The 23387-nt window shown below is 38.0% G+C and overlaps 1 protein-coding gene across 5 annotated transcripts in view; it reads right to left on the reverse strand.

Annotated features, from left to right (window-relative positions):
- LARGE1 (LARGE xylosyl- and glucuronyltransferase 1) overlaps positions 1-23387 on the reverse strand; it is a 281109-nt gene that overhangs the window by 139138 nt on the left and 118584 nt on the right. For all 5 annotated transcript variants that reach the window (XM_061371803.1, XM_061371799.1, XM_061371800.1 and 2 more), the window contains one exon: positions 2725-3026. In XM_061371803.1, coding sequence (XP_061227787.1) covers positions 2725-3026 — 302 coding nt within the window. The remainder of the gene's footprint in view (positions 1-2724; positions 3027-23387) is intronic.

The following is a 23387-nucleotide window of genomic DNA, read 5'->3' on the forward strand; positions in this document are numbered from 1 at the left end:
TCCAACGGTGATGAGGAGTATAAGGTGCCTAGATAAACAGATGTTATTTTTTTTTCCTCCTCAGGCTACTTTTTAGAATGGTGAAATAATGAGCTTAACAAACTGCAATTAGTTCTTACAGCTGAAAATAATCTTTGGTAAAACATTTCATACTCCAATAATTTTCCAGTAGCACTAGCCACGGCTTCCATTGCAGTTACTTAATCCTTCATAAATAATCATTAAATGTGATTAAGAGATATTAAAAGCATGTTACAAAAATGTAAATATGCTACAAACAGATCCCAGAGGCGGGTAACATTTTCCTGTGTTACAGTGCTGGAGTTGGTGGGGTCCTGGTCTTTGTGGTTCTGGAGTACTACGCACTTAAAACTGTTGAGCAACACAGTTAAGATTAGTGACAATATAAATATGCCTGTAAAAATGCTTCAGATGTTAAGTATTCTGTTAATCTACTAAATGTTATGCTGCTAATGAACCATTTTCTAATATATAATCTCTTTTTAAAATATTTATAAATGCACACTTAATTCAAACTAAATGTCCAGTTTATAAGCTGGAAAGATACTGGGCTAACATCATAGGAGAGTCAAATGATTCTGTCAGCTTCCATCAGCGTTATGGTCTCCTGAAGCCTGTTATTTGTGCTTACATCTGTGTAAAGACTACCCTTATTTATACTTCAAGCTTGTGTTAAAATTGTCTGCTGCTGGGAAAGCACAACTGGGATCTGCTCCCTCCAGTGAGAAGGCCCTGTTTGGAACTGATTTTTTGTCTTGTAATATAATGCCGATCCATTTTATAACATCAGAACAGCTATCCTGTGATACAATAGAGCAGTGGTTGGAATGCAACAAACCCACTACTATTTGATTATAGATCAAAATTATTATCCCACAGATTATGCTTTATCAGAGATTTAATGTCCATTCATTGTAAATGCATTTGCAAATGCTTTAATCATCACTAAAGACCATTCCAAAGTAATTCTGAAATTACCTTCAGTGAGTCTCAAAGAACTGACTCAGTGAAACACCCTACTTCTAGCTCTCTTCTCCCCCATGGCCCAGTCTTTTTCTCAGGTACCTTGTCTTTTTCTTCCCAAGTTGTTGACCCTTGCTGTGACATATTACAGAGTAAGAGGCCAAAAAAAATTCTAGTTCACACCTTTGAAGCACTGAAACACAGGGTGAATGTAGTCCAGATACCATTCACATAAACACGGAACCAGAATCTACACTAGTAGGATAAAAGATGACACCCCTGGCAAATCTGATAATAAGGAAGTTTAATTTTAACTTCCATTGCTGTTACTGAATTACTGAAAAAAGCTATTTTGTTATGAAAATAGTGTGTGGTGAGATAGGGGCATAGCAAATAAAGTGAGGTTTCATGTTTTATATAACCATTGCCTTCAGCACAATGCTACACCCTACAGTGCAAGAGATTTTATTGGGAAAACACATTATAAACTGAAAGGCCACTTAAACTATTCCTCTTTTAAGCTGCTATTTTTGTGTCCCAGATTGGTAGGTACACTGAAAAACCAAGAACTGAGATTCAGCTCATTGCTGCTTGGCATGAAAACAAGTGAAAAGTGAAGTTTGTTTACTGAAGTTCTGAACTTTCCTCATTAAAATAAATGCCAAAGTGCTCACAGGGCAGAAAATCAGACCCTCAGTATTAGGAAGAGGGAAAATGAAAAACCTCCTTTTCCCTCTCCTTAAAATAATGTTGGTTCTTTTCTTCCACACTGCTGGACAAAGATGCCTAAATGGAAAGCAATAATTCATTCTTAGACAATACTGGATATTTGCCCATTAAATAGACTTTACTTAAAGAGATAATTAGGACTTCTTTTTCACTCCCACTTACTTTCTTTTAGCTTTTATCTTTCCAGTGTCAGAAAGCAAGATTAAAGGTGATATAGTATTACCCTTTTTGTAGAAATAAATGGAGGAAGTTATTTTTGATATCTTCACCAGCTGGGATTGGCACAAGGCCTTTAAGCAAGGCTTCCTGCTTTGGATCTATCCATATTCGGAACTGTCATCATTCACATAACTGACAACTACATAGCTGGATGCCATCCACAAAACTACTGGCATAAAATGGATAAAACCAAACCAGAGGAAAACCCCCAAATCTTCTTAGAAACTGACTTCCTCTTCTCTGCCGCTAACCATACCTCTTCTGCATAGCTCACACAAAGCAGGTCATTCCACAGTAGCATCCAGAAACACTACTGTAAGTGACTCAAAAGCACAGGCTGGCTCCATAAGCCACAATTTAATTAATGGTAAACCCTGAACTCTTCTAGCACAGATACACAAACAAAGGAATAAGGGTTTTGAAAGCACTGTGGCGCTTTCATTTAGAAATGCACGGGGTCAGTTTGCCACAGGTTTTATCAGCACAGCTGTATTGAAGTCAGCTTGGAACAAGGCTTTGATTTTTACATCAGGTTTGGGAACACAAGAATGAAAAAGACAAAAAACTCTGATCAAATAGTAACCTGAAAGCTATTCAGATGATTAAATGTTTTAAAGGTGTGTTTTTTTAAAGAATAATTAAAAATTATCTAAAAAGTTGCACTCAGTAGTCCTCAAAGAGGCTGGTTTCTGAGCAGAAAGTTTTAGAGGGAAGGAGATAGGGATCTGCAATGTCCTTGAAGGATCAAATCTAAGAAACTTTGTTTCTGGCAGGTTCCTTTTGTTTACTTACCTCACATTTTTCCACTGCTGGTTGCTGCCCACATTCAGAGCTGTTCCCTGCCACAATGCCAGCCCGCAGGCTCTCGCTGTCGCCTGTCCCCTCTTCCATGGAGTAGGTTTTGGAGTGATTGCCGCGGTGGTGTGAGGGGCTGCGACTCTGTGCCAGGCTGAGCTGCTTGCGAAGCACGCGGTTCTCCTCCTCCACCTCCCGCATGCGGACTTCCAAGCTCTCGCGCTCCCGCTGGCTTGACGCCGTGTACCGAGGACTGTGGGGCTGGGATTCAAGTGGAGACAGTGACACTGGCTTCCCATCTGCAAGAGGAGGAAACAGAACACTTCTCTCAGAATATAGTTGGAGTTGTGTTTTCCTTTAATGCCAGCACTGTGAGGCAGGGATGTGTTTCAAATCCAGCCACGTTTTATACAGAATTGACACTTCAAGGTAATGCTTAAGACCACGGTAAACTTGGACAAATGTTAAAGTTCTATGAGCTCCAGGTCCTGTTAATTTTAAAACCACACTAAAAGATAAGCATGTGTTTCTTTTGTTCTGGATAGGGCTGCCTGCCAGTCTCTGGTCTGGGAAGACAGTCAAGACTAGAAGAATTTAATATGAAAGCAATTACTATACAGCTACATATATTTTAGAAATGTATGCAAGACAAAATAATCTTCCTATTCCCCATTTCTTTTACAGTCAAGCTACAGCATTTTGGTTACCATTTTGCGCCAAACAGTGTCCCCAGCTGATTCACATGTGAGGAGCAGATGGTTTTTATTCAGCAGCACAGTATTATGTGCTTGCTGAGAAATGAGAAGCTCAGAAGGACAGAAACATTCAATATACATGTAGGGCAAATTCTGGAAAGTATTTTGGCTGAAAAAGACAACAAGAGAATTTAAAAAAAAAAATCACAATGGTTCAATCCAGAACATTTAACTAAAAAGTTACATTCCAGAAACAGGAAACACTTCATTTTCACATTTTCAAAAGTTATCTTCATTTTTTAAAAACAGCATTAAATACTGAGCTAGAAATAAAGTATATAAAAAAAAATAATAATAACCTAAACCCAAAATCCATAGCCAAAGACAACTGCAGCACAGTCTGCCATCACCTCACAGTACATTATTGCTGCCAAAACATAAGGGAGTAAATAGGGATGTAACTGATGTGTTCTCAAAGGAGACATATTTTCATGTAACTTTAATACAATTTTACATACACAGATTAGAAATGCTTGATGGGTGGTAACAAACCCTCAAACTAAACTACTGGTTTAAAATGTTCAACTGAAATCAAATTGAAACAAAGCAAAATATGGGAAGAGTTATCTACAGTGTCATAATCAACAAGACATTTCTTTACAGTGAAGATAGGTGAATATCATATACTAAGGCATTTCTCTGAAATAACTTTCTACCTGCTTACATTAAAAGAAAAAGTTTGCTATTTAATATTTTCCATGCAGAGAGTTCCTTTGGCTTTATCAAATAAACACCATCCTGGCTGGTTCAGAAAATGGACATCACAGTTTTTGTTTATCAGTTCTCCTTACCAAGTACTTTTCTCAACTTCTGACTCAAAACTATCTCCCTGCTATAATGAACTGCTCATTGCTTGTTCTCTTCCGTTGTTTCACATCTACATGAATGGTGAGCAGTCCTCTAAACTGAGCTCATGAAAAAAACAGCTATAGAAATCAAAACCACAATGCTAACTCCCATTGTTGACGTATACACACTTCCTGTTCTCTATATAAATAGCTATCCTGTTTTAATGCACCATTTGTATATACTATCTTGCATTTGGTTTGCAGACTCTCTTCCAGAAAATAAAAATCTAATTTATTTATTTTTAGTATTAACGAAGCTTATAGATAAATCTGAGCTTCAAAAATGTCTCAAGTCGGATTCTGAAAGTTTGGCCACTGGTATTTTGGAACGTGAATGCTCAAGCAAATAGTTATTAAAAATTAAATGACAGATTTGAAGAGCATGAAAATCATGGATGCAAAAATAGAGAAATGTCAACATTAGGGACAGAAATATGCTATAATTAGAAGAGAAATAAAATGCAGAATTATCTTTCTCCATCCAGATTGGAAGGCATGGAAGTGAAATTGTGTTATTTCTCAGCTGCTGATACCCAAGCTAGAAAGAATAAAACTCATTTGGATGTGATTATATTGCATTCCCATTCCTGGACAGCAAGAGTATATTGTGTAGATACTCTCAGATACAAAGAAAACAAGCACCCCCACTTACCCATACACCAAACAATCTGTGTTAGCATCAGACATACAATTACAATGCAAATCTAGTCAAAGGTTTCACTCCCTACTTGGTGAATATCCAGTATGACACAGATGTCATTTATCTCTTCTTATTCTCGTCACTCCATCTTTGAAAAAATAGTAAGTGAGCTAATGTAAGGGACCACTAATACTTGACTGTGTGTGCTGCTTGGTATAAGAGTTAAACTGACTGCACTGCACTTGAATTTCATAGTTTCAGGTAACTGGCAGAGTGCTCTGAACTGATATCTAGACACTTTTTAACCAATCTAAATCAAAATAAAGTAACATAACACATAACAAGGTCTGAATGACTTCAGGACAGAAGATCTCCCAGGGATCACTTCAAGAAACATTGCTGTGCTCTGAACCAAGTAGTAAAATTTTGAATGGTGCAATAAATAATAAAAAAGCTATAAATTTTTATTATTCGTTTGGGCTTAATTTGGGGCCTTGAAAGTCTCGGATTTATTTTTTTTTGTGTGGGTTTCAAGCCTTTTACTTCAGACTCTTTGTGCTAATACAACTGTACCAAAGAAATAAAAATGATCTGTGAAATTCCCTTGTCCACAAAACCAAACCCAAACCTGAGTAATTATTTCATGGTTGACAGCAGTCAATGACTTATCATCACAGTTGGTCCGACAATTCAGAAAGCTTGATAATATGCAAGTTATGAATTCTATGGATTATTGAACGCTTCTGCAAACGTGAAGTCAACTCTGTTTAAAGCAAGAGACTTCATTAAACCTTACTTAAGCAGAGCACCTTAAGACACTAGAAGAAATAAAGCCTATAGAAAGCAAACCAGCATAATTTACTTTAAAGAATAAAGACTGAAGCAGTGGAATTTTCTTACATACAAAACATAAAAGATAAATATTAACATCAAGTTTCTTGTTTTGTAGTTACCAGACTTGGAGAGGTGATAGTCCTGAAAAGGACTCAGTGGCATTGGAAGCTTGCCGGGGAAGACCCACAGAGAAAACAAAGTTTAGCCAAAGGTTAACTGCAGAGGCGGATAAGGGAGAAGGAAGCAGAGTGTAGGAAAGAGAATTTCACCCAGATTCAGAGGAGAAGACAAGTACAGAGGCAGGGATACCAAGTTTCTCAGATGACCCTCATGTGAACTCAAATGCTTAAAATTTTGATAAGAACTAATCAACACAGGTAAATTTATGTAGCATGTTGTGTGCTATTTTTCCTTAATTTTTTATATTTCTTTTGCTCTTATAAGTGCAAACTACTTGGTTTTGGCCTTTTTATAAGTTCTAGATATTTCTATGTGTTTTAGATATTATTCATCCCATCTAATAGCATGTAATGCCTTTATAATGAATTAACTGATGACACTGAACTCTAGGCTGCATAGAATCATAGAATCATAGAATAGTTGGGGTTGGAAAGGACCTTAAGATCATCAAGTTCCAACCCCCCTGCCATGGGCAGGGACACATTGCTCTAAACCATATCACCCAAGGCCTCGTCCAATCTGGCCTTGAACACTGCCAGGTATGGAGCATTCACAACCTCCTTGGGCAACCTATTCCAGTGCCTCACCACCCTAACAGGACAGAATTTCCTCCTTATATCCAATCTAAACTTCCCCTGTTAAATTTTAACCCATTACCCCTTGTCCTATCACATCTGAGATAAGAGCAAGTTATGCTGCTCACAGACAGTATTTCAGTCTGTCTGACTACAGACACAAGAAAACACCACTCCCCCATTTCACATTTTTTCACATTTGAAAATTCACATTATCACTGCATGCTTTGAGGACTATCAGTATAACAATTTTAACCAAAAGCCAACATTCTGCAGAAAGAACGGGGATAGCAAGCAACTACCCTCATGAATTTCCCTCTGTTAAGACCAAGAGCAAAATCATTTGAAGTTCATTCCAATTACTTTTTTCTCCATACAGATCATCGTAGAAAACTCCATGGAACCCAAGGGAAAGAAAAATAAGACGACTGCGGTCAGGACTGTGGAGACATTAAAGCTCTGTGTAAGCAAATAAACTATTCCTTTTCCTTTGGAGCTCTAGCTCAGCTTTAATCATCTAAAACCTTAGTACTCTATGCACTTCTGCTCAGTTGGATGCTCTGGTAGGTACTGGTTTTACAGGCAGCTATGAATGAAATCCTTTTTGTTAACAGTTTGCAACTTTAAGACATATACCTCCAAGAGTAGGTGCTAAGGCATCCCAAGGTGACTATCCCCACATTCACTAAAGCATTTTTTTTCTCTGACACCTTTTTCTGAATCACTGAAGTGTGATCTCAGCTGGAAGTAGAAAACCTTCCCCAGAAAAACATCGTAATAGTGGAATATAGTCTAAGCAATTTACTACAGATCTGTGAACACAGAACTTCTTCATTCTAACGTGACATGAGGCAATTATAAGCTTATGCTTCCAAGTTTCAGTGGTAGAAAGTTGTGCCACTGAAGGATGTCACAGTGAGCACACTGAAGGCTGATGCCCACTAGACAGAAACAGTGCAAGAAATGGCAACCAAATGTTTCATACTGCTCAAACAAATTTCCTCAGCTCTAACAGAAAAGCTTCTCCCATCAGCTTATTTACATATAATAAGTATTATTTTATAATAGTAAATATTAAGCCCTTCTTGGTATTTGGCACGGACAGCATATGTGCTAAATTACATGTTCATTGCAAGGACTGTTTCCACACCAGATGCCCATCAACCACCAGCCTTAGACTTTGGCAACAGTAATTGCACTTAAGCCCTTCAGCTTGTCCTTTAAGTGCTAAATCTTTGTTCACTTCCACCGCTACTAACGGTACTTACTCACATGCTAACATGTTTTATTCAATCCAAACCTGAACCATTAATTCCCACTGCAGGCCAGCCTCACTTCAAGCATCACATTATTGCCTACTGCAATATACATACACAGGCAGATACTTTCCTACTCCCCTTTCCTTGAACAAGACAGCCCTCTATATTCAGTGGATTTGGAAATTAAACGTATCACAGAGAAAAACCCTACACCCACGGAACATCATGTTTGCAAAGTGGCAAGTTTTTCATAGCTGGGAGCCTACAGGGGTTGCTTCTGTGAGAAGCTGCTACAAACTTCCTCTGTGTCCAATAGAGCCAATGTCAGCCAGCTCCAAGACAGACCCACTGCTGGCCAAGGGCAAGCAGAATAAGTGAGGAATAGCTCTGCAGATGCCAAAGCTGGTCAAGAAGAAGGGGAGGAGGTGCTTCAGGCAGTGCAGCAGAGTCCCCTGCAGCCTGTGGTGCAGCCCAGGGTGAGGCAAGATGTCCCCTGCAGCCCACAGAGTCCATGCTGGAGCAGATATCCACCTGCAGCCCACAGAAGACCCCATGTTAGAGCAGGGAGGCTGTGTTCCCATAGGAAACGTGCTGGGGCAGGCTCCTGGCAGGACCTGTGGCCCCATGGAGAGGAGCCCACGCTGCAGGACTTGTGACACAATGGAAGGGACCCACGCTGGAGCAGCTCATGAAGAACTGCAGCCTGTGGGAGGGACTCATGTTGGAAAAGTTCATGGAGGACTCTCCAGTGAGAGACCCCATGGTGGAGCAGTGGAATAGCGTGAGGAGCTCTCTCCTGAGGAGGAAGGAACAGCAGAGACAACATGTGATGAACTGAGCACAACTACCATTCCCTGGCCCTACGCTGCTCAGGAATCAGGAAGGAGGAAGAGAACTCAGGCGTGAAGTTGAACCTGTGTAGAAGGGAGGGGTGAAGGGAAAACCTGCAGTCATTCCCTTAAGCATGATGACAGGATCATTAATTGCATGATCACCACTTTCTTTCCAGAGAACCCTGGCATCACTGAGTGCACAGGGTAGATGGTGCTCACAGCTGTTCGGTAGCTTTTTTTCAGCTCATCATTCAGTTTGTGACCTCACATACCCTGCTCTGCAAAAGGACTTATTTATTCCCTTATTGGCCTATGATGCTCATCACTATAACACCTGAACACTGCACAACGATCAGTGACTTATTCTTCAAAGTTATTTGAGGGAAACGTGGTGCTACCAGTCTCTCCTTACAGGCAGGACAGGGAAGTTTGGAGTCATTAATACCAAAAGAAAATACCAGGCTGGAATGCACAATTGAGTTCTGATGTAGTGTTTCAACAAATAAGCACCTTTTTTGCACTTCATTTGCTCAAAGGACAGACCTCATCATCTGCATATGTAACAATATATGCTTAAGGTTTCTGTAATGCAAGAGTCTGCAAGCTGGAAACCCAGAAAATGGGGAAAAATAGCAGACACTTGTAATAGCTTTGTTTTATGAATATCATGTAGTCATGAACTACGTGTTATGAACTCAGTAGTAGAGACAGAAACAATTACCCAGGGCAGATTTGACTTCATAAACTACAAAGTTTTTCATAAACTACAAACTTTTCTTTCTACTCTCCTCTGCCTTGTTCAAGACACACCTTCAAGTCTCTTTAATTAACTTAGCAGAGTGGTCCAAGAACCACTCTCCACATTGTTGTATTTGCTCTGCACACTAGATGAGGAAGCGGTTGTGTCTTGGAGTTAGCCACTGTACTGTCAATGATGGCATCCCATTGCATAGCTGCAGAAAGCTGTTTATGTGTTGGCTGAGTGAACATAATTCTGGTGCTTCTAACAGGAATAATAGGGATGGTAAACAATGAAAGACTCTAGGTAAAGCAAAAGCACATAGCAACAGAATACAGGAAGAAAGGGAAAGGAAATCGAAATATATTATACATATTTTCTGAAAATGGATATTGCTCTTTTTAATAGTTTGGGTTTTTTTTCAAATGAAATATCAGCTTATTAGCTAATGTTATGAATGTTAGCTTATTAGCAAATTTAAAACAAAAGCCCCTAAGTCTTAAAATTATTTGCTCATTCCCTTGTCTAGAATACAATGACTTTTTTTTTTCTTTTCTTGTCTTCTCATTCTTCGTTTCCCTGCTTTGCACTGCCTTGGCAAAATATATGCCTCCCCCAGAAAATGACTAAAAATAACGTTTCCCTCCTTTCCACTGGGAGTGGAGATGTAAGAAAATAATGTCTTATCAGAGTAAGCACTGAGTGAAAATAAGATTTTATCAGGGACTTGGCTTGACAAACAGAACATGCTATCAGAGGAGAACTTGGCAAAGATAACACGTTATCAATATCAGGAGTAAAGCTTGGGGAAAATAATGGTTTAATACCTATTAGATTCTAAATAAGCCATCTGTGCTCTTGATGAATTGTTGCTTTCTCCAAGCCCCATTCCTGTAAAGATGCTGATTTTTTGGCTGATTTTTTTTCTGTAACAGTTAGGGAAGTAGGGGAGATGAAGGAGAAAAGAAAGCTCTCTTTCTGCACAAAGCTAGAGGGATATTATCTACCCTTTTTTTCCCAAAAAACTCTCCATGCAGGTAAAGACGCATGTGACAGCTCACAAGACTAAAATGTTCAGACACCAAAAGGGTATTGCAGGGAAAACTCCTACAACACTCCGCAAATATACTGCAGGTAATCTGGTAACAGGAGAGGAGGGTCAATACCCCTCCTGTCCTTGACCACCCTAGCCAGGCTCAGAGGTGCTGCCTACAGCATTTTTGGCAGAAGAACTTCTCTACAGAGCCAATGACCAGCCATCACTTAGAAATGACTTTTTGTCACAAACAACCACATCACAATTAGCAGTGGTCACTTAGGGGCACAAATAAATGACCCCTTTTAGATCAGTTGCAGACGTTATTATTCAGTTAGAGGTCACCATTCCCCCAGCTTAGCTGACCCAAAGGGTCATGCAACACTTCTTACCTTCTGCAGTGCAAAGCATCCAACTCTGTTTACACCATCAATGGAGCTGGTTAGAGCTAGTCTGATTGCTTCTGCCCTGAAGCATTCCCCTCTACAACCTCCACTAAAGCACTGTCTAGTGGGTGTCTCTACCCGAAAGCTGAAACCTTCTGCAACTCAATTATATAACTTCAGAGTTATAATCCAGATGAATTAAAATAAATTGTGGCACCTCCTGGAAAACGAGACATCTAATTCATAGTAGGATGGACTACTAACTGCCTTAAATGGAAGAATATGGGTGAATGCCACTGGTTATTCACAGGAATGGGCAAGCAGGGAATAATTAGAAGGGAAGCTGTGGAGGGACTGTAGGAGTGTGATGTGAATAATAAGGCACACTTAGGAAAAGGCATATGAATGATATCTGCAGGGTTAGTATTTGTAGCCAGCTGAATCTCCCTGGTGTAGAGTAGGAGTGGGAGGGAAGACAATGGGATCCTCTTAATTTGAAGATTTCCTACTGAGTAGCTGTATCTCTTTTCTCATTAACCATTTGGATATCTTATGCCCAGATTTCTTTATGTTCAGGTGTGAGCTTGGTGTTAAGGTAACTTCTGAGGCCCCAATAAAGCAGGATACATAAACAATAGCAGGCAGCCATTACAAGCTCTTTAAGGTAAAGCATGTGCCCAGATGGATCCCTGCAGTTGTACACAGTGCTGTGGCTGCCATTCATGGCAGTGGGATGTAAAAGAATGAAACTCTTCTATGCTGGCTCCTGCTCAGTAAAACACTGTGGAAGAGATAGGAAGGGAAAAGTCTAAAATACAGCATTTAATAGTTTTTTTTAAGAGTACAGAAAGTACAAGAAATATCTATCTATAAGCTTAGGAAAGATTATAAAAATACCTATAGGTTCCTACAATTGCCACAGTAACCACAAGCATGAGACAAGTGTGCTCAATCAAAGCCTAGTAGTAGTTAATTCAGATTGTTGCTGATGATTAGCCTCAGCTGCTCATCAATAGAGTCTCCAGCTGATAATTATTAAGTTAAACTTCTGAGCAGTATTTGCATATGTAAAGCACGCTTTCCCTGCTGAAGCAACAATAGATGCTATAATGCACTTCCTGATTGTACAGCACTTGGATTTGGGGAACCTGGGCAAGAGAGTCTGCTTTGCATATCCTTCCTTACCCTCATCAGGCCAACCATTCAGAAGAAATGCACTTATACACACTGACATCTACTAGCTAGAGCAAAAAAAATTCCTACCCCTGCATAACAGGAAAAATGCAATCATTCATTTCTTCCAGAATATCTCTAATAAGAATAAGATAAGAGAGAGTTTTGCATATTCTTCATAACATTTACCTAAGTTTCCTTGCAACCTGAAAAAAGTGTAACAACTGCTCTGTGACAAGCCAGCCTGGTGCCCTTAAAAGATATGCTGAAACTCCACTGGACAGATTCAGCCCATTAATCCTAGTGACCTCCAAATGTGGCCCTCTACTCCAAGGGAGTATCTTTACGTGGTTCCCTGTTCAGCCTTTCCTTATCTCGCTTTCTCCAGATAAAAACTTCATTTCCTGAACATGATTCTTGGTCACCAGTCATAGCCTTCCCACCCCAGTTAACTATAGTATCAAGAATACAGTTAAACACACACAGTGAGTAGATTACATTTATGTGTGCAATTCTCCACATTTTCACAATTATATGACACAGAAGGCATGCCCACATATGCTTAATATCAAGGGAATTCATAGGCACATTTGCTTTAGGGATAAGGAAATGTGCGAAGAATTGGGAAGATCTTTACGGAATCCGTAACACAACTACCTGCTCCCATATAGCTACTGTACCACAGTCCATCACAGGCTTACTATTAACAGACCTGAATGATTTTTATCAAACAGCAATGAATAGTAAAGGAAAAGATGACTGAGTCTGGCTTTGGTTAAAAATGGATGATCTAAGGGAATGCAGGTGGTCAGCCCCTCTGAAAGCCAGCATTTAGGCTCCTAAGTGATAGTTTAAAACTTAGCTATAGCAAAATTGATGTGTAATGCTAGAAGTCACCTGGTAGCACTGCTACACACAATCTCAAAAGTTAATTTTCAACACATATACAGAAATGCTGTATTAGTTCAGGCTGGTTGGTGCTACTGAAGCCTGCTGGAAAGCTTGTATATCCCTTAATCTCCCTTGGCACAGAGATGCCATCAGAGAACTATGCACTGGTATTTTGATTGATGCTGCTGAAAAAAGGAGATTGCCTGAATACTGACTGAGCATCAAGGATTGTTCAAGGATAAATGAGTAAGTAAATAAAAAAAATCCAAATTCTGCACCACACAATTTCTTCCTTAGCAGGAACCACATCTGTAAGAACCTTAAAATCTTACAGAGCTCTAACCACTAGCAATAGATATGAGCACAGATATATCTAAAGGCAAGTAGCAAAGAATCAACTTTTAAAACAATGGTTTCTCTTCTTTCTAAATGTACCTGAATATTACGCATGCAGACAGAAATATTTCAAGTTTATACTTCTAGTTTAATATGTTATGAAATTCATCAGTGTTATTTTACTGGTGACATAGCAGTGCATAAGATATTAATATCGTTCAGTATTGAGTCTTCTATTTTCCCCACACATTCTCAGCCCTTTTCATTTGCTGCACCTGTCATTTCAGCCACTTCAGTCCTGAAGAACAGTGAGGGGAAAATGCAAATAACAGCACATTCAGAACACATGAAGGCTGATCAGTGTTATGACATTTATCTTCACCGATGACAAGCGATAAAATAACTCATGAGTTAGTTTCCCACCCTCCTCATGAAGAAATATGTCATAACAGATCGTCATGTACTATATATACAGCAAAATTTCTAATACACTTGGCAGAGAAAAAAAACATCACAGCAGTGATGCAGATGGTTGCTTACTTGTCATGGCTATGACATCAGAAATGAAACACAAAGCATTTTAAGATAGTAGATAGAAAAATAAGTCATATATTAAAAAAAAACCCTAACGCTAGAACAATATTTTCAAATAAATTAAAAGCAACTAGTTAGATTACCTGCAGAAGTTACAACTACATCAAACAGCAATGAGTTGTCCATACAGTTTGGTAGAATCCTAAATAGATTTTCACATTTTCTTATTTCACCATGTTTTCCAAATAGGAAGCCATGGCTGGCGGATATATTCTGTTTGATAAAACACTACTTTTCTACTTAAAATCTCCAAATCCCATAGTATACATAGACGGAGTAGTGAAATTAAAACAAAGTAAGTAGAAAATGTAGTCTTAATTCTCATGAAATCCCATGGAAATTAACAGTGGTTTCAGAATTAGCTTAATTGTGGCCAGATATCCACCCCAGGACTACAATATATAGTTTTGGTAACTGGACTCCATTGACATGTAATATGGAACCTCTTTTTCACATTGACTTACTTAACACTTACCTCTTTAAAAACCATTTAGCTTTAATACATTAAAGATGCTCCCTCTACAAACAAATAGGTATGTACTGAATTAATTTTATATCAGATATATAAGGTAAATACACATTTCATTTCAACTGGAGACCTAGATTTCCTCTGTATGATTCTCCTGTTTTGTTGCAAAAGTGAAGACAGCATATCAGAAACATAACCCTATTTCAAGCGATTCAAAGGCAAAAACTCAGTGACTTTGATGAAAACAAGCATAGGCTAATATTTCATGATATTCTGCATGCATACAGCATGGTGTTGTTAGTCATTGTTATGTTGTACCATAAACATACACAGTGCTGCTCTGTGGTAGGTCAGAACGTGGGCCATATCCCCTGTGCCCCATCACAAACCTGCCAAGCTTCCTGTGTAGCAAGCAAATGAAAATTTCCCTTTCTGAGCAGCCACAAGTTTACTAGGGTTAAATATCATCAACTTACAAGAAGATTTAGATGTTCTGCCTACAAAGATTTTCTCTTGTAATAGATGAGGTATATCTGTGAGACTAATTGAAATTTCTGCTCCAGTGCACAGAAACATCTTACTGTATGTTTAGGATCCTACATAAGGATACTAAAGAATATGCCTATACTTGTGGAAGATGACACTGAGGTGAAGTTCCACTGACATGATTACTTACTATTCTAAAATATAGTTGCTTTACTCAATCTGGGCAGCAGTGCTCAATATTAATAGGATCTGTATGTATTTAAATAAACACGTTCTCTTCTCTTTTTTCTTTTTCAACAAGATCTCTTGTTTTCTAAGTTTTCATTACCTCCAGGAATTTATCTCAAAAGTACAGTACACTGTGGGAGACCTCTTTAATAAGTACAAATGAAATACTACAATATGGCAATTTAATAAGTTAAGTAGCCTGTGATCAGAGCTGACAGCGATAGCCTTTCTACAGTGACTTATCTATGAACTAATTGATGTCTATGTTGAGTTTTTGTGTTGAGCTAAAGGGAAGATGAAGGTGGAGACCTTTACAAAAATTCTTGTGTTTAGGAGTAAATGGGTTGTGTGTAGTGGTCAATTACAGTTTTGCAATTACCCTTTCTTGATGTTGATAGACTTAAAATACCTATCCATCTTCCTTTGTTACTGTAATTACAGGTTTATTTCTATCATTTGAAATATCTTTTGTTGTCTTGAAGTCTAGCAGAATAGATGGAGACTTGGCCAAAATTGTTTCATATAAAAAACGCTGAATCAACACACCTTATGCCTAAAGAACAATCAGACATGCGGGAAAAAGAAACACAAACAATAGATCAGCTTTACAAAAAAATGCTGCAACTGTAGAACTCCTTTAAAGGTCAAGCTAAAAAAGAAACAACAATGGGGAGAGGGGGGAAATAAGAGAGAGAAAATAAAAGTAGGTCCCCTTCATAACTACTCCCATCTTGTTTGAGGTAAAAGGAAGGGTCTTATTCATTATTTTCAATTACATATTCCATTATGTACGTAGTAAGTTGAATTAATCTAGAGAGAGGGATCAGCTGCTAAGAACGGATATAAGATAAGGCTGAGGAGTGAATGCTTGAAGGACACCGCTTACTTCACCCTTTTCATTCTGAGACCAGCCAGCTGCAATACACACCCTTACAGCAAATAATAAAATACAGCCTTCCCTACTTTCAAGTTATAATCATCTGCTCAGGAAAAACTGAAGCAGACAATATAAGAATACTTTTTTGTGGTATTACTATCAAATTTACTTTTTATATCATGCCTTGTTCTGGTCTTAACTATCATTAAAATCGTACAGAAATTGAGCTGTACCAGTTCTAACTTCATGTGCTCCTCTGAAGAAAAACCTGTATTTCTGTCAGTATGTAAGATGTATACTGTCCCTTACGGTAAAATTCCACTTGGCAGGACATTTGAATGTGATTTCTTATATTCTGAAAGACAGTCTTTCCTGTTCTCAGAAACAGTAACTTCACCAGGTATATATTTAAAATTCATACTAGCACCTTATATTAGTACCTTCTACGGAAACAATTGAGTTTCTTATTTGATAAGCACAAGTATTTATTGTAAATTCCCTGAGACAATGCTTTCCTTTCTTCTCCTGAATCAAATCAAGAGGGAAAGTAAAATTCCAGACTTGCCCAAAGACCACGTAGGTCTATTCTACTCTACTGCTACGTGACAGTCATTAATCTTGTTCCAGCTTGGAACATTAAGATGCACACAAGATGTAACAGTGAGCAAATAATTTGCTGCCTGTATTCAGCATTGACAGTTCTTAAAATTGTGTTTAAAGTCTCGCAATATCTTAGATATACTGGAAAGTCAAATCTTGAAGTTACATGAGAAAATATCAGTGGTTTTGGCTAGTTTGTTTCCTTTGCAGTAAAATCTCATTTTACCTCAACAGGAGAGAGCTGAAAAAAAACACTACCTGTCACAACAAAAAAAATCAGGAGACAAAGCTCTTAAAACCTTGTAATTTTAGACATTGTGAATTATGACTTTTGAACACTTTGAACTAGCAATTCCAGTTTTTTATTACAACTCTTCAAATTACTTGTGCTTTACTACGATAGGTACATTCTGTAACAACAGACACATCAGCTAGGGTAGGTAAACGGAAGGGCAAGCACCTGTGACAAACTTGTGACAGCTAAGGTGGAGCCATCAATTCTGCCTGAGGAGTGATGACTAACGCAATCATAAGTGTTGCTGGGCATTTAAAGGAGCACTAAATACCCCGTGGTAAACATGAGCAGAACTTGTAAGACAACGGTATTACACCAGATAAATAAACACACAAAACTAGCAAGGGTGTATGGTCAATCATTTGAATTACTGCTTGCTTTGCTTATTTTTGTTGGAATTACCCTTGAGAAAGATCTGCAGGGAAAGTTTTATACTGAAAAACATGTTATTTTAACAGATACCTACCCAGCACACCCTGAGGTGTAACTCTTAGGGTTAGGGCACACAGGTTTCCAGACCCCAAGAAAAAATGCTCAAATCAAAGTAAAGTGATATCAATTCCATTCTGTTACACTACAGCACTTACAAAGCAGTTTAAGTCTTTAAGTCTACCAACAATATAAAAACCTCCAAATCTGTTAGATATCAATTACCATGTATTTAATTTCATGGTTGTGCCTTTTCCCTTTTTGAGATTTTTTTTTCCCCTTTTTATGCTTCTCTTGTTCAGGCATTTTGGATCTGGTTCTTAAGCAGGTTCTGAAGATCCTTAATGCCTTAATTTCAGAGCCCAGCATTTCCCAATTCCCTTCTTCATTTTGAAATTTCTGCAAATTTTAGATTCATCCTCTGTGTGGCTGTGCAGACTGTAATCCCTCATAATAGTCTGATGCTGATCCTGCTCTATGGATTAAGCAATGTAAAATGCTTATGTAATGAATTTTCATCAATTCATGCCTTCCAAACTCAGCCCCGAGCAGCCCAGGTATATCTAATCTAACCGACTGGCTTTTATCAGCTGCACACAACAGATGTGAAAATAAGCCTCATTTCAAGCCTCAATCGCATAGCTACAACCATGTTATTATTTATTTTATTTAACAGAATGAGTATGTGTAAGGAATTCTAAAGTACACTCTGTAGTTATACACCACTGGATTTGTTATGGTGCATGTTTCTTTGAAAATTGTGAAATGACAATATTTTCATGCCTGGATTTTACTATTTCTCTTAAAAAGAGAGAGGAAACAAATACAGCCGAATTTCAAATGCTATTCTGCTGCTTTCTTCTTGTGAAATCTATATTCCCATGCCAGATGGTGTCTGAGTTATCAAAATTATTACCCTAAACTCAATTAGGGAAGAAAGAAAGTAATTAAGTAGGGGATGAAGTGACAGAAGTATTCAAGATATAAAGCACCTAATCTAGGTGAGGATTCTCTAAATTAGATAGAAATTCATCTATAAATTCAGCCTAAAACATAACAGCTTGAGCTTTCACTTTCAAATATTCTAAGACATTGTGCAAAATTCAGTACCTGTTCAAGCGGGCACAATTCCCAGTAAAACAGTGATCTATAGAATGAGGGAGTGAGTTTTGTATTCTGGAAGGGCTATTACTAGCAGCCACAAATGCACTCCCATGTTGTTCGAATGTTCCTGTATCTACTGTGAGATCTGTTTTTCAGGCTGTTGTGTGACTTCGGAAATGCTTGTTTCTTCTCTTAATCCTGGCCGTTTCACACCCACCATGGCAAAAAAACCCCAACAATTACAGTTAAATACTTTTTACCATAAACCCTGTAGACGTCACAGAGGTGCTGTTAACACTCAGTTTATCTTGCATTCCTTCTTTTCTTTCTCTATGTGCTTTTCCTTTGGTGAAGTAAAGCTAAACAAGTTGGCACTAAGCTACAGGCATAACCAAAAGCTACAGCTACAGGTTTTAAATGCAGTAGTGAAGCAGCAAAAAAAATTCTTTTTAAAGCTACTAATGACAGCCTACTTATATGAGAAATATGCAAGAAAAACAAGTGAAAGCAAACCTCTTTTACTTATCAAAACTCATTTTTGCATAGCTTCTATTGACAAGAATAATGCATTTATGGATAAAACTAATAAGGATCATTTGTTAGCACTCTGCAGGCTGTTCACTCATTTTCTCTTGAACAGAGACATATATCCAGTTCTCAAGATATGTGTATGTAAAGAAGGATAGTAAGGAAAATACTGTTGTGTTCTGGAATGCTTATAATTGGTGCTGTGTGCCTGAAAGAAAAGAAACATTTACTGCTTTAGAGAACAGGGACATAGATTGTGCTACTGCTACAGGCAAAATCCCTATCCAGAAAGGGAGTAAATCAAATCATAGGAACGCATGCATCTCTTGTTCAACTGGGGATAGAAGTAGTTGGAGGGAAAGGGACTTTAGACACATATGCCAGTTATACCACACCATATTTAATAATACTATGTGGAAAGAATACATGGATTTTAAGTAAGCTCTGAAAAATTAGGACATACCAGAAGTACATCAACCTTCATTTGCCCCATGTGTGTAAAGAACAGAACAAAGCAAAAACCACTTCTGCGTGTACTAGCAGCTGAAGTGCAAACACTAAAAGTGGTTCCAGTTTGAAGAGGTGATGGCCTGACAAACTTCAGTACTATGACACACATGCTTAAAAAAACTCCAAGCTCTTTTCCCCACTGCCATAAAGAATGGGCTATTTTTAATGCAAAGCACTTAAACGTTGGTTTTAGCACAGCCTCACAAAGGTTAGAAACTTATGCAAGAACAAAACAGTGGCAATGAGTAATTGCTTAGGAGAGAGAGTAGAAGCACAGGTAGGGAGTTCAAACATCCTAAACCAGCTGAGACAGAGCCTCACAGAAATCCACCTTTGGTTACATCCTTTCAACAACAGTGGCACACACCTGTCCTGAGCAGGGAATCTCTCAAAGGCTTTGGCAGGACCAAAAGCAAATTTATTTGAAAGACTCACATTTCTGCAGCCCAAGAAACAGAAGGGTTGGAGTATGGCCACAGCAGAGCTACCACTCAGAAGTCTTAGAAAATATGATCCATGAAGAGAAGTGAAGCTAATTTATGCTACTGGGAACCACAAATCACCACGGACAATAGTAGGTTTTCCACTATATTCTGAAACACAAGGTTTGAATTGTGTTCTGAAGTACATGAGTTTTGATTTGTTACTGAAGAACTTCTAGGGGAGATAAAAAGCTACTAAGATGAGTTAGTGACAAAACAAGAGCCAAAAAGAACTCACATAGATCCTTGTAGACAGGTAAGTTCAACAAAAAGATGGTGGCATAGGTGACAGAGTTCTGCTTGCCAAGGTAATATAATTTCCCACCCTTTTTACTGAGCACTGTTGTCTCACCTGGAAATGGAAAGATCTGCTAAGGGGACTAAAACTTGCAGGGCCTCTGAAGGCTTATACAGTCAGTGATCTCAATTAAAAATGGATTATGAAATAAATGAGAAAAAGTGACTACTGGAGACTTATGTAACCCTGGGGAATTGATCCAATATAGCCACATATGAGATGCTGGGTTACGTATGATATTGGTGCATGCTTATTATATGCGTATCTATTAAAGGCTTCTAGAGAAAAAACCGAAGAAGCATCATCTGGAGCTATTATCAGTTCAGCTGCAACATTACTGAAAATACAGTAACGATCCATGATACTTTCACAAATGTGGCAGGTCAGGACAGGTGAAGCAATGGCACTTCGAGGGGTGTAAGAACACTTCCATCCTATGCCACACAGGTAGCATAAAGGGCAGACTGGAAATTGTTCCCTTTTTGACCTCTCCTACCATATCAATTAAAGCTACCAATAAATCACAATAAGTCTATCTTGCTGACTGAATTTCAGTGCATGGAGAATTTTGAATTTAGGGCACAGTACGATATGGGATTATATATGTCTTCAAGAAAAAGAATTTAAACTGTTAGGGGAATGGAGGATGCAGAGAGCAGTGAAACACAGCTCCGAGAAACATGAAAATCGGTAACTTGAGGTCACATTTCATATACTGGCTCGTAAAATGAAAATAGCAAAAGAGAAAGATGCACAAACCCAATTTAGAATAGAGAACACATGAACCAGAAAAAAAAAATCATAATGGAACCCCAAAAATGGAGTTGCTAAGGTGAAGATGTCAAAAAATATCCATCGAGTTTAAGACAAGAGTAGCAGACATTGACCTTAATTTAAATTTTATTAAGGAAAAACATACTTGCATGACTTTGGGTTAATTTTTTGAAGAAAAAGAGATTGAACACTAGTAAGACTACTGAATTTTAAGAAAATTTGAAGATCACATATATTACTCTTCCTAAATGCACCTATCCTCGTTTTGGAGGTCAATGAAATCCTAGAGAACTAGGAAACTAGTTCCAAGTACCACAAGTTTTTGTAATGCTGGCTTACTCATAGGTATGAGAAATAAATCTAAGTCAATGGATATATCTATGTAAGAACAATTGTCCATAAGCAGTGACGTATCTACCAACACATTTTTTGAAAGAAAATGAAAATTACTAACTTCAATGGAAGAAGTAGTGATTGCCTTTATAATTCAGATAAAGGTGACAATATCCCTCAGGTAGCAGGCCAAAATTAATAAGACGGTTGTCTGAGAACTCTTTCCCAGAACAGCTTGTTCAACCAAACCTATTTTTTTTAATCTTAATTTGAAATTAATTTATTCCCCAGCTGTCAAATAAAGTCCAAGCATCAAAAACTTTTCCATTTTATTTTTTCCCTGTTTCTCATTCCCATTTCCACTATAGACTGGGGGATGGAAGAACAATGATAGTAAGGTACCCATAATTATTGTTTCCATTTAGGTGATGAAGATGACTATTATTTAATTTTAAACCCCACCTGTATTGAAGCTTTCCGATGAAAGTATAGTCTCTGGACTTTTTGTATGTATTTATACTATTCTGACAAAAATAAAGACTTAAAGATTGCTTAGAAGATTTAGAAGCTCATTCCATTGAAAGAAATAAGACACTGAGGAGCCTGAGAGGCTTGAGAGGAGTAGATTTCCAAATAAAAGCAGGTGTCTACAAAGCAGGTAAGTGCACCTTTAGGCATCTATCCTTACTCAAACTGCTTAAATGACTTTAAAAAGCAAGTCCTAACTCTCTAACTTTGCTCTTGAATGTGAGACTTAATATTCTTTTTGAAAATGCTATTCTAAGACTTACCATAAATCGATTCTGACAGCCTGCCAATGCCCTGTAAGGAGACAGGCCTCAGGAAATGCAAGGAATATTTAAATGAGAAGAAATCCTACAAACCTGGAGCACGTTCTGTATGTCAAGTGGCTACTAATACTTTATTTCTATGTTTTATTGCAACAACTTGGCTTTGAGGATGTTAACCTCTGCTTCATATTTATTATACTGATAATGAAAATGCTGCCAAAATTGAAATTTGAAATCTCTTTCCTATTTTAATAAATGAGACAGGGTACTGCCTTGTCATACATAGTGACAGAACAAAGAATTTCAGTCAGCTCTTAAGTATGAGTCGTGATAAATGCAGCCTAGATTTAGGCCGCTCAGTTCATTGCTGTGACCCTGAGGCTGTCTTTGCTATGAAATTTCAGAATCAGAGCAGAACTATTTGTGCTACTGATTCAAAGCCAACATGGAGTAGTTAAGCTGAATTTGAAAGAATACTAAGCAGACTCACAAAATTGTATACATTCAATCATCATTGTATGGATGTGTAATGTTGACATGGAATACTGACAAAAAGATTTTTGGAAGAATAGCTTGTTAATTTCTTCTTAAGTAGGATCATATTAATTAAAATTAAAACATTCCCCATTTGTTTCACCAGCTCCATGTGCAATAGGAGGTCCTAAGAGTACCTTTTTCCTGGCAGAGATCAGGAAAGTAATAAAGAAAAGCAACAAACAAACAATCTCTACTGATTGTGTATTATCGTATTAAAAGCCCTGTTACTTCAGTAACAAACTAACAACCAAATTGTTGTTTGGGGGATTTTTCAGGCTTTCAGGCAATACAGCTAAGCTTCTGAGGAGACTTCTTGAGCCATGAAATGGGGTATGAAAATATTTAATCCCTGACTGAACTGTTACCCTTGCGGAAGTACTGTGAGTACATACAATTACGCCAGAAAAAACCCTCATGTTCACCAGCTGCACATTTCGTTGTTGGGAAGCTGTTTATTATATCCATACAGAGGGGGTTTTACCAGTACAGTTGCCTCCATGCTAGAAATGCTTTCCCAGCATAACATATAAATGACTGTATACTGGTGAAGTGTTCTTAGAAAAGACCCTGATTAGGCCACTGCAGTAATTTGGAATTCCTCTATTACTTCTCTTCTTTTACAATTCTATATATAGATATTTCTTTTTTTTTTTTTTATTTCCAGCTATTTAACATATTTGTAAGACTTTGGACTCAGAGTGGAATCTATAGAATGGCATTCATCAGTTATAAGAACAGAGTCTGCATGCACCTTCCCATATCCCTTGAATACTCTTGAGCCTGACATGTAGGCCTATTTCCCTAGCTCCTAAATCACACAGGTACAATTGAAAAATATAT

This window comes from Neopsephotus bourkii, unplaced genomic scaffold (assembly GCF_033783945.1).
Source record: "Neopsephotus bourkii isolate Nb327-2 ecotype Australia unplaced genomic scaffold, CSIRO-AGI_Nbou_v1 NB_1589, whole genome shotgun sequence".
NCBI classification, from domain to species: domain Eukaryota; kingdom Metazoa; phylum Chordata; class Aves; order Psittaciformes; family Psittacidae; genus Neopsephotus; species Neopsephotus bourkii.